This window comes from Eubalaena glacialis, chromosome 15, assembly GCF_028564815.1.
Source record: "Eubalaena glacialis isolate mEubGla1 chromosome 15, mEubGla1.1.hap2.+ XY, whole genome shotgun sequence".
Lineage (NCBI taxonomy): Eukaryota > Metazoa > Chordata > Mammalia > Artiodactyla > Balaenidae > Eubalaena > Eubalaena glacialis.
This window is the reverse complement of record NC_083730.1, coordinates 10900978-10916414: the sequence shown is the minus strand read 5'-3', so window position 1 is coordinate 10916414 and position 15437 is coordinate 10900978. Positions and strand designations below refer to the sequence as shown.

Here is a 15437-nt window from a genome sequence, read left to right as displayed (position 1 = left end):
CCTTCATAATGTTACAATAAAAGTAACTATTGCACCTAATTTTATATTCCATAATAAAAAAAATGACACAGAAGAATCAGTTATAGTCTAATCTCTTAATAAAAAAGGAAATGCTGAGACTTTTATCATGTTTTATTTTATGCATGGTAAGAGCAGGGCAGCTGATCATAACATTTAGGATGAATATTAACTCCAGTTTGAATCCAGTACTCTTTTCATGTATTTCTATTATTTTTAGTAGCAATAAAATTAAAAATCAAAAACTAAAACTAAAATTAAAAACTTTTCACACTTTCTACCATTTTCTTAAAGTTCAAATTTAATGTTGAGTAAATGTTGATATGTGTTTTGTCATAGTATTGTGACATGATAAAGATGTATTTTGGATACATAAGAAAATAACATATGAAAATCTCCTAAACAAAGTCTATGCCCCTTTTTTTATATAAAGCTGTAATATCAAAGAGAATACAAATTTACACTATATCTTTGAGTAATTAACAGATACCAAGCATCTGTCTAAATTTGAAATCAGTTTTAAAATGTGGTCTTGATGACATTTTTAAAATATCAAACTAGAATGAATCATAGACTCTCAGTCAGAAGCTTGCTTATTCATAGAAAAGAAATCGTTTTTAAAAGATGGATATAACCACCGAGATTCTCATAGGTGTTTATCTCTGTAGAGCATCAGGAGCTTAACACACATAAACTCTTCACTCTTTCTTTGTAAGATTTAAAAAATGGATAAATGAAATAATATTAAGACAATCTAGTTCAGGGCCCTTTTCACATTAAACTTTCAAAAATTTTGAGAATTTGTATTGGATGGTATTGAAAACATGTCAGAGGAGTATTTCAGGGGCACGCTAGAGCTGGCCTGCATTGGCACCCGAGAGCTGATTGTTAGCTTCACTTCCCATACCTGCAGTCAGTGACCATGTATGGGTAGCTTGAAATAACCATGGGATACTTACCCCAAGGATATCACAAAACATTATAAATTGGGTCTTTTCCTTTTTCCAGAGAACCGGAGTATACAACTCTTTACCAAGAGACTACCAGTTTGCCCAAATACACATTAGCATTTAAAAAAATGTATTAATAAAAAATCCCTAATTATTTGACTGCATAGCAGAACCAAACATGCATGCTAATCTTTTAAAGCGAGGTCCCAATTCATTAAGGTAATCATAGTTTTCATCCTGATCAAAGACTGCTGACCCTAAGGAGCTCAGGGATCCAGCTAAGGACCCCGTCCCCTCAAAAGCATAGGTCTGGAGGGAGTCAAAAGGAGGGGCACCGGGATCAGTGTTAGCCTCTTCGAGCTTTTCTAGAATGAATTTCCTGAATACGGCACTATCTGGGCCAACCTGCAAAGACTGCCTGTACAGGCTCCGAATCTCTGCCCTGGTGGTTCTCCGAGTCTTGCGTTCCCGCATGACCGCGCCGCCCTGCAGCTCCACTATGTCAAATGCCTCTGTATCTTCCTCTCCGCCACCTTCATCATCATATCTGAATATATTCTCTCTGAAATCTTCACCTTTCTCAGGAAATAGAGTCTGTTTCCTTCGTTGTTTCAGACCTAGGTTCAAAAAAATAAACCCTGTCAAAGAGAGCACACAAGAACATTAATTAACACAAATATAATACAATATTATATATTATAAATACATATGCTTCATATTACCCATAATATCACTATTATATTTTAAATATATAATATATAATAAATAGCATACATTAGTATGTTATCATATATTTATACTAAACACATTATTAAATATTGTATGTTACAATATTTTATATTATATATTATACATAAATATATAATGTATTATTTAATAAATATTATATGTCATAATATATAAGATATTGTGAAATATTGTTATTTATAATAAACTATATCATTCTTGCTTCTGTTACAAGCTCAAGACATAAGCTTCGATTTTCTGATTATAAGACAAAAAGATATATTTGCTATTGAAAATTTACTGAAGGGACTTGGAGAATGACAAGGAAGTATAACAATCTTTCTGGCTGATGGTTTAAAGCAGAAAAACATCATAAAAATATAGTGAATTGTTTATGATGATCAATTTAAGATTAAAAATTTTATATTTTTCTTATATATTGAAAATAGAACAAAGCAGAATGAAGGAACATTTTCCAATCTATATGCATCTGCCAATCTCAGTGACCAATGATCCATGTTAGTGGAAGTTAAGCACACAGAACTGATTTGATTTTCGCCATTGAGACAAATTCTGTGGCATAATTATTTTCTAAGTTAATATTTATTGACTACAAAGTATGTACCAGTCATTTTTCTGAAAGCTTTACATTTATTCATTGATTTGTTATGATACCCATATTTTATTATGATTCTCTATTAAAGATAAGGAAACTGAAGTGCAGAGAGATTAAATCACATACCCAGAGTCACACAGCTAGGAAACAAAAAGCTGGCATTCAAAACCAGAAAGTTGGTTCAGAATCTGTGCTTTGTTATACCATATTAATTTCAGAAATTCCAAACCTATCAGGTTTTTGAATCATAACACTGGTATGTCCACATCGATCAATTATATAAGATAATTTTAGCATTGTGTAGAAATAGAACAATTTCAGAATGCTTTTTTAAATTTTTAAATTTTCAAGAAAAGTGCGTGTGTATATGGGTGTGTTTGTGTGTGTTTCATGGATAGCCAATCCTTACACAATCTTGGATCTTATGTAGCTGTTCAGCATTTCATCTTTAAGAATTGAAACAAACAGGAAGTAATGTTATTAATATTATCACAAAGAGAAATACATTAGGCAATATTTTATATAAATCTCACATTTAAAGAAATTGAAATAGTGTTCTTGAAATAAGGCCATTGTGTTTGAATCCAGGCACTGTACTTTAATACAGCAGAGATATATGGTTGAAATAGAAAGGGATCTAATAAATAATTTTTCAATCTATGAAAATTGAAGAGCGTATTCATGAAACTTTCACAGGAAACTGCTGACTGCTGGTTTACCCTGATTTCCCACCTTCTCAGTATTACTTGTGCCCTTGACTGTGAGGCTGCCGTTGGTTTTTACTTGCAGGGTTTCGGGACTAGGTTTAGTTCTGTACCAGTGAATAATTTAGTACTTGCATCCTGCAAACATTATACTGTTTTTACTACTTCTTGCTTCTGATATCTAGCTACGTAGCTCTAAATTCAGTTTTATGATCAAAGATCATTAAAAATAATTTTAAAAAACTGAAGCTAGGTAGAAATGAAGGGTAACTTTGAATGGTAAAAGAGGAAAGCTTTGAGAAAGACGAGAAGAGTGAAGGCAAAGCAAATCCTGAAACATTTTGTATGTCCCTTTGAGCAGTGAGTTTGGGATTCCAGAGCCCATGGCTGATACCATTGCTGTCAACACTCAGTTAAGTTGTGTTGGCTCTGATATGAAGTTATGAGGGAAAGCAAGCGAAGGGTTTAGATTATATATACTGGTATGTTAAAGAAAGGGAAAAAGTTATGCTAGATGCATGATTTGTAGTTTTGAAAGCCTGGCTAAAACATGTGGGGCCTCATTTGCCTCGTCCGTAAAATGAGTATAACTTATCTCCTCGTGAAAACAACAGCAGCAACAAAAACAAACAAAAACAGGTGGAGCTATTTTACTATTTCTTCTGTGTTTAGCACTTTAAGTAAGACCCTCTCTTTTACATTTTTTCACCTTAACATTTACTTCCTCAATGCTCCTAGGCTCCAGTGAGCTGCAGTATCAGGTTGGATAGAGGTGTGTTGTGGTTATGTAATCTTAGCACTTCATTTACTAGCTGCATGACCCTTTGTAAACCATATACCTCTTGGAATTTCACTTTCTTCATCTATACAATGAAGGTGATAAATAGTTGCCACTTCTTAAGGTTATCCTGAGGATCAAACTGCATAATTTCTGTAAAGCACTTAGGACAGTCTCCTGGAGTATAATAAGCACTCAATGGAATCTCACCATTATTATTACTAATTTTTATATTACTACATATGTTGCAATGTGTGTGTCCAAAACACTCTTAAAAGGATGTGCACAGGTGTACTCATATAGTCAGAATTCAAGGATCATCGATTTTCAACCTGAAGTGCATGTTCACTCTATTTTTCATTCACTCCACTTGATTTTAGAATTGTAACACATTAAGAAGGGCAATTAAATGCAGACACACACACGAGTCCACACATACCATTATAATGGAATTAACTCTTTTCTATATTTATCATGTTACTGTCAATAAATGAAGATATGCTCAGTTCACACAACTTACCACATATTATCATAATGCATATCAGAATAGCAATTATGACTTCTGTCCTGAATCCCATGGAAAGCATAAGATCCTTATTACTGCAGGTCTGCGTGCTACCAGTGTCACCACAGGCACAGACGTGTACGGTAAGGGTGTTTGTGCTTGTAAGTGATGGGATTCCATTGTCAGCAATTAGGATGGATACGTAGAAGACAGGCTCTTCTTGAAGGCTGAAACCAGTTCTATTAGTCAAAATTACAGCTGTGTTATCTAAAACAAAAATCCATGTGCATGATTTTTTCAATAATACAAAAGAAATTCATACCAGTTAAATGTACTAGAGGCAGCAGATCAAATAAGTTCAAATAGGGAAGAGCGAATTTCTGATAAAAAAAGACAAGAGATCAACTCAAAAAGTCATTATTGATTTTGACATTGCCTAAATCCCAATTTAAAAATTAGATAAAGTATATGAATCAGTTCCAAAATGTTTTTTGATAAATATATGAAATGTACATGTGGAACACAGAAAAGAAAACAGCATTTTAATTAGATATCAATAGTAAATAGGGGGTACTAGCATTAAACTTATAATGACAGTATCAGTTTCATTTGGGTTAAATACTCATGACAGTGCTTTTTCTAATAGAAACTCATTATTTTCACAGATACTATAAATACACAAGATTTTCAAGTCATCTCCCTATCACAGCAAGTGATCTCAAATAATGTATTTACTAATAAGACAAAAGAATTAATTTTACTTGGTGTAAAAGATTCTATTAGAATGTTTCATTTCACTTTGACATTATTAACCCATTTTCTGCTTAAATTTCAGAGAATCGTTAAACCTTGGTAGTACTGATTAATTCACCTAGACAGAACATTCAAAAAATTAACAAAAATAAACAATATATACTTCAACACATTTGAAATTGCTTTTCCCTCAATCCCAAAATATTCTAAACAGTCTTTTCCAGTGCAGTTTATTGTATCTCAGTACTAGTGTTGCCCCCCCACTTGACTTTGTTTTTTTGGTATTGGCATTCCCTGAAATATTTTCTGTGGCAATCAAACAAATTTTAGAAAACACAAACAAATAAGTGGAAACATATAAATGGAAGGCTTTGAAATAGGCAAATGCAAATAAATGGAAGTCTTTTTTTTTTAAAATAAATTTATTTATTTATTTTTGGCTGTGTTGGGTCTCCGTTTCTGTGCGAGGGCTTTCTCTAGTTGCGGCAAGTGGGGGCCACTCTTCATCGCGGTGCGCGGGCCTCTCACTGTCGCGGCCTCTCTTGTTGCGGAGCACAGGCTCCAGACGCGCAGGCTCAGTAGTTGTGGCTCACGGGCGTAGTCGCTCCGCGGCATGTGGGATCTTCCCAGACCAGGGCTCGAACCCGTGTCCCCTGCATTGGCAGGCAGATTCTCAACCACTGCGCCACCAGGGAAGCCCAAATGGAAGTCTTTTGAAATGTATGCCTACTTATGACTTTTCCCAAATCACCTTTTAAAAACTAATTCTCCGTCATGCTCTTGAAGTCTATAAAACTCCTGTGATTTTATTCACTAGGCAGATTGAAGAGGTGAGAGAGTTTATATATTTTTGGTATGTATTTCATTAAATTACTTGTAACTGCAAATATTAAACCAAATCAATTATTCTCTTTATGTTTCAATATATTTATTTTGTCCCACTAACTTATTTTATATTTACATAAACAAATCTAACCTACAGCTTATTTCTTATATTGATATTTGCATTTTTTAAAATCCTAAATCTATTTGAGTTTCCTTCACTGGGGAATTTGACAAAGGCAAAAGGGAAAGAATGTGTCTGCATTTATTCTCCCATAACAGATCTCCCCTTATATGGAGCTTAAGCTCAGTTGTAAGGAAGGACAGCTGCAGGTGTTTGGTTATAGATGCTTGAGTAATGAATCCTACAGTGTTTCATATCTTTGAGATACGAAGCAAAATTAGAATAGAAATCCATGTAACGACAAAAAAATATTTTACTGAAGTGAAGGGAAAAAGAACAGAGTGGCTTTGTAAAAAGTTATTCCCCTTCTATGTGGAAGGAAAAGGAATTCTGTCCGTCCGTACAAAATCCTTTAGAACATTTTGTTCTCAGGCTGATATAATCATTTCGTTTTGAAGGGAAAAGAATAGTCTTAAACCAATTCCAAATACTTATAGCTCCTAATTAATGACTCCAAATATCTTTCAATCAATCAAGCTAACATGATTATATATCATTTTCTTCCCCAGACATAGGCTGAAGTTTGAGTTATGTGAAGACATGAAAGGAACCATGGTGTCAGAACTGCAATTATATTTGCAAGGTCATTCAGACCTTTACGGGGGCCTATAGCCAATGATGACTTGAAAAAGTGCTTCTAATTTAAAGAAATCCAGTGGGAAATGGGACTGATATTTCCAGGACACTACTTTGAGTTTTGTTTCCCATTTCCATTGCCACTCCTTGCTTTATTTCTCAACATTATCATATTGCAGGTATAGTATAAAAAGTAATGCTACAAATTTCCTTAAAATTAAACAAGATTCTCGAAGAAGAATGGATAGAAAGCTATTATGAGTGAATGGCATTACCTTGATTATCTATGATTGTAAAACTTGAGTTATTTTCTCCTACAGATACATTAAAGTAAAAGTGGTGATCTTCTATGGATTCATCTCTATCCACTGCACTGATGGTCTGAATCACCTAGAAAAAAATAGGGATTTTTTTTATATTATTATTCAGAAAAATTATCATTATCATTATTATATTCTTATTATTATTTTAAATTATTATTAGCTTTTATTAAAATTGCTTTACCAAAATCTTTATGGATATTGCAGAGGATATCTCAAACTGGTGGAGAATATGAAAATATTTTTTCAGGTTAAAAATATGTTTACTTGCTCCTTTCAAAAGAACATTTTAATATTACATAATAAATAAACTCTTGTTAACAGATGAGAAGATTTCCATAAGCTAAGCTCGTTAGAAAACATCCTCCCATCCTTCCTGCCTGGATTTCTCCCTTCCTTCCTTTTTTCCTTCTCCCTTTCTTATCTGAATACCAACCATTATGATTTGCTGAAGTTATATATTTCCTGCTTATATTGACAGCATAACTGTGGTAAGCTTATTGTCTTACTAGAGTATTTGCTAAAGTAATGAGTTTTTAAATTGATTTGAGGAAGTAATGCATTTAAAGCTTAGGGGCAATGTACATGATTTCCCTGACCCACAAAGATTATAGGAAAAGTGTTCCACGTCAAATAAATCCCTCTATCTCAGATCATAAAAAAGTGAAATAATGCAACTATGAACAAATCACAATTAGTTCTTTGCTTTCAAGACATGAAAGTGTCAGTCAAGTAGTTAATTATTGTCAAAAAAGAGATGTGCTGTCAAGATCAAATAATGAGATTGTGATTAATTCTGGAAATTAAAGTAAATTGACTATAGAAGTTATTGTTTTGAATTTTCTAGAATTAAAGTGCTTTTAACAATGTGTCAAACAAAAATATCCTTAGTTACAAGATGACAGACCCATAATTTATAATGTTACACTTCAAAGGGTATCTCCCCACATGCATGAAGAACCTTGTGAAACTAATGCAATTTGTACATTATTTCTCTACATTGATTTATCTTTTCCCTCATAACACATTCCTAATTAAATCAAAATCATGTAGTGTTAATTAAATAATCTAATAAAAGAAAACATTTTTATTCAATCCATGCCTACAATAATAAATGTGCATCGTATGAGGATAATGATTTTATTTGGGGTTATTATAAGATTTTGTATAGCCAGGGCGAAGGGCAAGGGCTTGGAAGTCTGATACTCTGAATTCTGTCTTTACTACTTAATTTTCTAAGCTTGAAAACTGGAGATACTTTTTTTTTTTTTTTTAACTTTTTAATTTTTTTGGCCGCATCGCACGGCTTGCATGTGGGATCTTAGTTCCCTAACCAGGGATCGAACCTGTGCCCCCTGCACTGGAAGCACGGATTCTTAACCACTGGACCGCCAGACGATTCACTTTGTTGTACACCTGAAACTAACACAACATTGTAAATCAACTATACTCCAATAACATTTTTTTAAAAAAATGGAGATACTAATACTTAAATTTTAGGATTCATTTTTAGGATTCAATGTCTTAGCTTGTCAAAGTGCTTGTCATATAAGCAGTACACATTTTTATGTGTTTTCTTCAGGAAAACATTGTCTTGTTGGGATTTACATAGGATGGTGTCCTGAATACTGTGAGTAATCTCGTTATATATATATTTGCTCAATTAAGATTGATAGCAAATTGTAAAAAAAATCACATTTTATCTTGTTGGCATATGCAGCATTGATTTTTAGACAATGAATAATTTATCTTACTACCTGACTTTCTGTTTTAGACACATGCCTCTGACTAAATGTTGAAAATGTTTTCCTTTCCTGTATGAAGGTCCAAGAACACTAGAGAGATTTTGACTTTGTATATATTTTTAGATACTTTTAAAACCAAACTACCCTATACATATGTATAGGTAAATGGAATATGTACAGGTTTCTCTGGCCCTTTTCAATGAACATACCTCCACTTATAAATTGCTTTGTAAACCGGGTTTCCATATGTTTTATTGGGTTCCACCACTTTACAAAAATAGGAACCCACTGACATAATAGAATCAGTCACATAGTGGGTATCATTAATTCTATTGAACCAACCTTGAACACGTATATTTTTCTTGAAAATGCAAATCTCTAAAAAGGGGTCAACATTAATATACCCTCAAGTCTTGAGTGAGGATATTGATTTTTCATTTTAATGTAACAATGGAAAGTTTTTCATTTTAATTTTCAAATAAAATTCTAAGAAAAATCCCTATTTGTTGCATTGGTTAGATTTCTAAACTATATACTTATATCTACTTACCTGGAGCCTATCTCTGGCCTTATACATTTATGAGAGAAGCAAAGAAATCAAAATGCAAAGCTCATACAAAGAACAGCTGTGTTACGACAAATTCTGAAACTGTAGCTTTTTCATTTCTCTTTGCTCTCTGGGCAGAATTTTGTCCAATTTCCCTCTGACACAATACATGTGATTTCCTGTCTATACTACTTTGAAGTCTACAATGGGAATATATTTTGTAAGCACAGAGAACCTAACAATAACCACATTTCACTGAGAACTTACCTATTGGCCGGGGTTTGTTCTATATATTACCATAGCTGATCTTTGCAACAATCTTGTGGAATAAACCTTATCATTGTCCCAACTTTATATTTTCTTATATTAAGCTTCAAGTCAGTTATATATCTTAGGTAGGTAAAATTGCTGGGTCAGAATTTGAATGTAAGCTGATGCAACAGCTGGTGTGAAATATGAGTAGTATATGTGCCCCCCAGAGCCTTTTTTCAACTTTATTTGGATATAATTGACAAATAAAATTGTAAGATATTTAAAGATAATCAAGGAAGACATACAATCATTTTCCTTCTATTAATTACCTTTCATTATGGCTTTTTTTTTTTTAAAGAGGCACCCATGGACCAGCTTACTAAAATGTCATTCCCAGATTAAACAGCCTGATTTTAAAAATCAGTCCAATACTCATTTCTCCACAAACTATAGGTATGGCCTTTGTTAAACATGCAATTTTTTGAAAGCTAGTCAATAAGCAAGTGTTATATACTGTGATTTGGAGCGAACAACTCAATTGAGTCTGTTTCCTTACCTCTAATGGCAGATATCAGTGAAACCTACTTCCAAGGTTAGTTGAGGAACACATTTTTGAATTATTATGAACTATAAATTGAATTATAAACTATAAATCAATACACAGGTACTAAGCATCAATTGATGTAAATTATTAATTCCTTGAAATGTGCTTAATAAATAATTTCTCTCAATGCAAGCTATATTAAACAAAAAGGAGTGGCAGTAAATGAATATGTGGAAGGATTTTTAAAAATCTTATAGAAATTGCTTGCTTATCTAGTTATTCTAGGTATTTGTTCCTTATATCAAGCTATAAATGCAAATTCTTCCTCCTGTCAAGAAATTGTTGTCAACAAATATGAACAAGACAATCACTTCTTATAGTACTTCCAAATCAGATTCCAAATCAGATCTGTTTGACAAAATAAATCTATAGAATTCAAAAAGGTTGTGGAACACCTGTTCAAAAGGTCAAAGTGCTAATTAATAAAATAATAGAGCCACAAGAAAATTGAGTCTGTAGTCTGTTTTCTTTCTTTGTTTAGAATGTTTTTAGGGGAAAAATGTTGAGATGTTCATGATATTCTAATATTTTGGCCCTAGACAGAGGCAGAGCTACTCTGTTTCAAAAAAATAAGTTTTCACAAAATTTTATTCGATGTATTTAAAAGCTATAGATATTGCAATGTTTTGCCATTAACTTGTAGAAATCTACCCATATTCTGTTAAAAATGATACATTATTAGATTTTTATCTCAATATATTTATTTTTTATTTTCCTTTGACAAATTAATTTTTAATCATTCTTTATAAGTTCACATAAAATCATCATATATACATTTAAAATTAAATTATGAAAATATCTAATTAATATCCCAAATGTATCCATTTAACAAATATTTCATTGACACTTGGCACATGCCACGTCATCTCAGGTCTGGGTGTCCCATGGTGGCTGGGGTCAAGAGTGTCTCTCTCACCACTGTTTACATTCTACTGGAATAGAGGTAGAAGCAGAACTGCAAACTTAGAGTGTTGAGTAAGGACCTAATACCTAAAGTACAGAATAAAAGCATGTAATAAAATACCTAAAGTACATAATACTTAAACTTTTGGGGTCAGAGGACCTGGCATCTAAACTGAAATTAGATTTTACTTCAGAGATGATCGGTGGCCACACGAACATTTATTTAAGGAGGGCATTTTACAGAGTTTAGACTTCACACCAATGGCCACTCACAAGTTTTAAACTGGGAAAGACAAAATTATTTTTATTTAGAATCCCAAATTACTGGGGGAAGTTTTGCATTTTAAAAGGCTCATTCTATGGACGTCCTTAGTGTGGGTATGAAAATAGAAAACCTAGTTAGCAAGCTTGGGAGCAACCGGTTGGTAAACAAAACTCCTGGATGTGCTATACAAAAAGACAGCAACAATCAGTGACAGGATGTAAGTTATTTTAAATGAGAAAGTACATATAAATTACTGAAGTGTTTGCATAAACTGAAGATGGTACAACATGCTTCCAGACGGAGATACAGTTTCCCAGGTCCCCAATTTTCTCTAAGGGTATGTCGATGTCACCAAAGTAAGGTCTTTTTATCATTTCTAAGAAGGCACACAATATATTCTTCTGACCATTGCCGCAAAACTTAAAACTGACCGTCATAGAAGCGGTTTACGTGCCTACAGGCTTACCTAACGATAACTAATGAACAACCGTAGTATATCTCTGCATGTCGGCTGTGAGATCGGATAATTCAACATTTGATTTTACAGGAACGCCCCTCAGCAGAACTAAGGTTCACTGCGCAAGTGTTGTTAGGCCCTTGTGAGCTTAGTAAGAGTGGGGATAGAGTAAGATTGACAGATTACAGAAAAATTTAGGAGATGGAATCAACTGAACTTAATGACTGATTGGATATAAAGAATAAAAGCCTAGAAAGAATTAACGATAATATCCATTTGTCTTTCTTGCACGACTTGGTGAATTGTAGTAATTTTGCTGGGGACACTAAAAAAAAGGTGGGCTTGGGAACAAATCTGGTGTAACCATAGGACACTTGAGTAAGTATTTTCTCTAATTAGTTGGACATATAGCTTAAAATACAAGAGAAAGAACTGGCATAAAGATCTAGAAGTCACTAGAATATGAACTGTATTTAAGACATATTTGTGAAGGATAGCAGGAAGAGTGAGTCTGAAAAAAATGAAAAGTATAGGACACAAGAGAGAAAGGAAGATGAAGAAACCAGGGATCATACTGTGGGATCACAGAAATTTAGGCAAAAGAATACTTTTACATGGGGACAATGTAAATGTCTTTACATTAGACAGTGTACTGGTATGAAAGAATCTAAAAATCACTGCTATTACACTTTACTTCTGGAAAAGAGATTTGGTATAAGTCAAGATAATGGGAATCATTAATTTGAAAAATAACTATTTACACCAAACAGAAAAGACAAATTGCCCTAATGTCAGCTCATTTATTATATTCATATTTTGCAAACCAATGAAAAATTTTCTCCTTCTTCTCCTCCCCATCCTGGCCATTTACACATTAAGAACAGAAATAAAACTTCTGTTTACCCACATAGGTCATTAAGGAAATGTCTGATTTCCTCCAGAATACAGTGTAGCTATTCTGGTATTTTGATTTTCTATAATGAATGTTATTATCTACCCAAAGCAGATAGATATAGGAGACCTTTTAACTTGTCATTTTGTCCAGCTGTTTGAGCCTGTGGGAAATGGGATGGGAGTGATTTTCATAGTATGAGAAAACATATAAAATATTTCCCTTTTGATTTTTAATTCATTACATGTGAAAATCACAATATTCTGTATATATTGTGTCAAATAAACATTAAAATTAATTTCATCAGTTTCTCTTTGACTTACTAAAAACTTTAATTGTGATAAGAGCACTTAACATGAGATCGACCCTCTTAACACATTTTTAAGTATCGTTAACTATAGAGACAACGTCGCACGCAGATTTCTAGAGCTTATTCACCCAGCTTAACGGAAACCTTATGCCTGTTGGATAGCAACCTCTCCTCTTTTTAAAATATTTTTAAATGTGGATTTAAGAAAATTTAAAATTCTATCATATTTATCTGTCAGTATTTTACTCGATAATCTTATCTTCTCAAATAAATTTTCTTCTTTTCAGTAACTCTGTTTTGTATGTATTTTATATATTATTGTGTGGACCTAAGCTTCAGAACACTATGCATTGATAGCGTGGAAAGCAGGAATTCCTTTCTCATTACTGTTTTAAATTATGCTACCATGTGTGTTTCAGTATTAAGTGAGATTTTGACTATTGATTTGAGTACGTTATTTCATTCTTACTATTTATGTGTGCATTTTGACTCATTTTATTTGTAATCCAAAATTTAAGTTTTTGTCAAAGGACTTCTTAGCATCAAATGAAAAGTTTACACATATTTTTACATTATGTGTATATTATATCACTATATCTAAGGAAAATATTAATAGGTTTAAAAATATTGTTTTGTTATTCTCCTAAAAATACTGAATATGTTTTCTCTTATGGATTGGGCTTTTGGTGACATATTTAGGAACTCTTTGCCTAGCCATAGAAGAGAATATTTTCTCCTCTGCCTCTAAAAGTTTTGTTGCTTTAGGTTGACATTTAAATATATGATACATTTTGAAATAATCTTTGTATAAGGTGTGAGGTTAAGGTGGAGTTTTCCATTTCCTCCCTATGAATACCCATTTGCAACAGCAAAATTTGTTGAAAAGACTTGAGAATTTATATGTATTTGTGTATCTTCTCCCCAATACTGTTCATATCATCCAGATTTTCAAATTATTAGAACACACAAATATCATATTATAAAATAGGGATTTAATTTTTACTCCTGTTTCTCTAACTATCCTTTCTTTTTCTTGATTTGCATACTCAAAGGTATCATTTCATTGCCTTTCAAACAATAGTTTTGAAATAAAATAATTTGGTAAACAAATATTAACTTACAGAAAGAAAAATGACAAATGCAATTTATTGAATTATTGCTCCAGAGATTTAAAAAAACTTAATCTGTTTCAAACCAATCAAAATAAATCAAGAATCTGACCAGAAAAACTCCAATAAAAAAAAAACCAGGGCTTCCCTGGTGGCGCAGTGGTTAAGAATCCACCTGCCAATGCAGGGGACACGGGTTTGAGCCCTGGTCCGGGAAGATCCCACATGCCGTGGAGCAACTAAGCCCGTGCACCACAACTACTGAGCCTGCGCTCTAGAGCCTGCGAGCCACAACTACTGAGCCCATGTGCCACAACTACTGAAGCCCGCACGCCTAGAGCCCATGCTCCGCAGCAAGAGAAGCCACCACAATGAGAAGCCCACTCAAGGAAGAGTAGCCCTCGCTTGCTGCAGCTAGAGAAAGCCTGCACACAGCAACGAAGACCCAACGCAGCCAAAAAGAAATAAATAAATTTATTAAAAAAAAAAAAACCAACATCAATAATATGTTTATATTGGTTTTTGTAACTTTCAATTTTTATTTTATAAGTAATGGTTTCTTTTAAGCATTGAATGAGAGACATTAACCTGCTTCCACCCTCATCTGCATACACAGTGACAGTGTTGTTTCTATGCACTATCCAGTGCACAAAGACGACTCATAGCTCATCAGAATCTCTTTAGAAGGGTATGGGCCCCATGTTAAGAACTTGTAATGTATGACACTACTCTTAACTGTTTGTTGCTGTTAGTATTTACAAAATTACTTTGAATAAAGTTCAATTTTACCAATTTTCTCATTTAATAGTATTTTTAAAGTATTTTATCTTTACTAAACCCTTTTGTAGAGCAAGTTGTATCATTCTTTTTCATATGAGGAGACCGGTTTTCAGCATGGTTAGATTATCGTTTAATTCAGTTAGTGTGGATGAGTTTAGTCAAGTTCTCTTGCTATTACGCCAGGCAATCTTTCTATTATTGCTGCTTAACTGTCGTTTTTGATGTTTCATTCCCACAGGAGGGGAAACATATTTGAATTACATAACTGATTTTTAGACTATAAAAAATACCAATCAGTCCATACCATGCCCCAAATTAACACTAGAAAACAAACGTTCATTGCAATCCTCTCTAAAGGACCACTTTGTCTCTCAAAAACATGAAACAAAACAAGATAGAACAAATAAAAAACAAAGGACAACAGGTAGAGAATAAAGGGAAGAAAAATTATTTTGCTATCCTTTCCATTTTTTCTCAAATGCTAAGAGAAGCAAATCCATCAAATTTACACAAATACACACAGTTATCATTGGAAAGCTGTGTACATGTATTGCTTAAGACTAAATTAAAAGTGTAGTAGACAATGCCACTCAAAAGAAAAAAAAAAAAAAACTAGAGAAG

General features: G+C 33.1%; 1 protein-coding gene across 1 annotated transcript in view; it reads right to left on the bottom strand.

Annotated features, from left to right (window-relative positions):
* Positions 1–1115: 1115 nt before the first annotated feature.
* Positions 1116–15437, bottom strand: part of CDH19 (cadherin 19) — a 63486-nt gene continuing 49164 nt past the window's right edge. Inside the window, exons 9-11 of the mRNA XM_061170025.1 lie at positions 6908–7022; positions 4313–4564; positions 1116–1606 (exon numbers count right to left, since the gene is read on the bottom strand). Of these exons, the coding sequence (XP_061026008.1) occupies positions 1116–1606; positions 4313–4564; positions 6908–7022 (858 nt within the window). The remainder of the gene's footprint in view (positions 1607–4312; positions 4565–6907; positions 7023–15437) is intronic.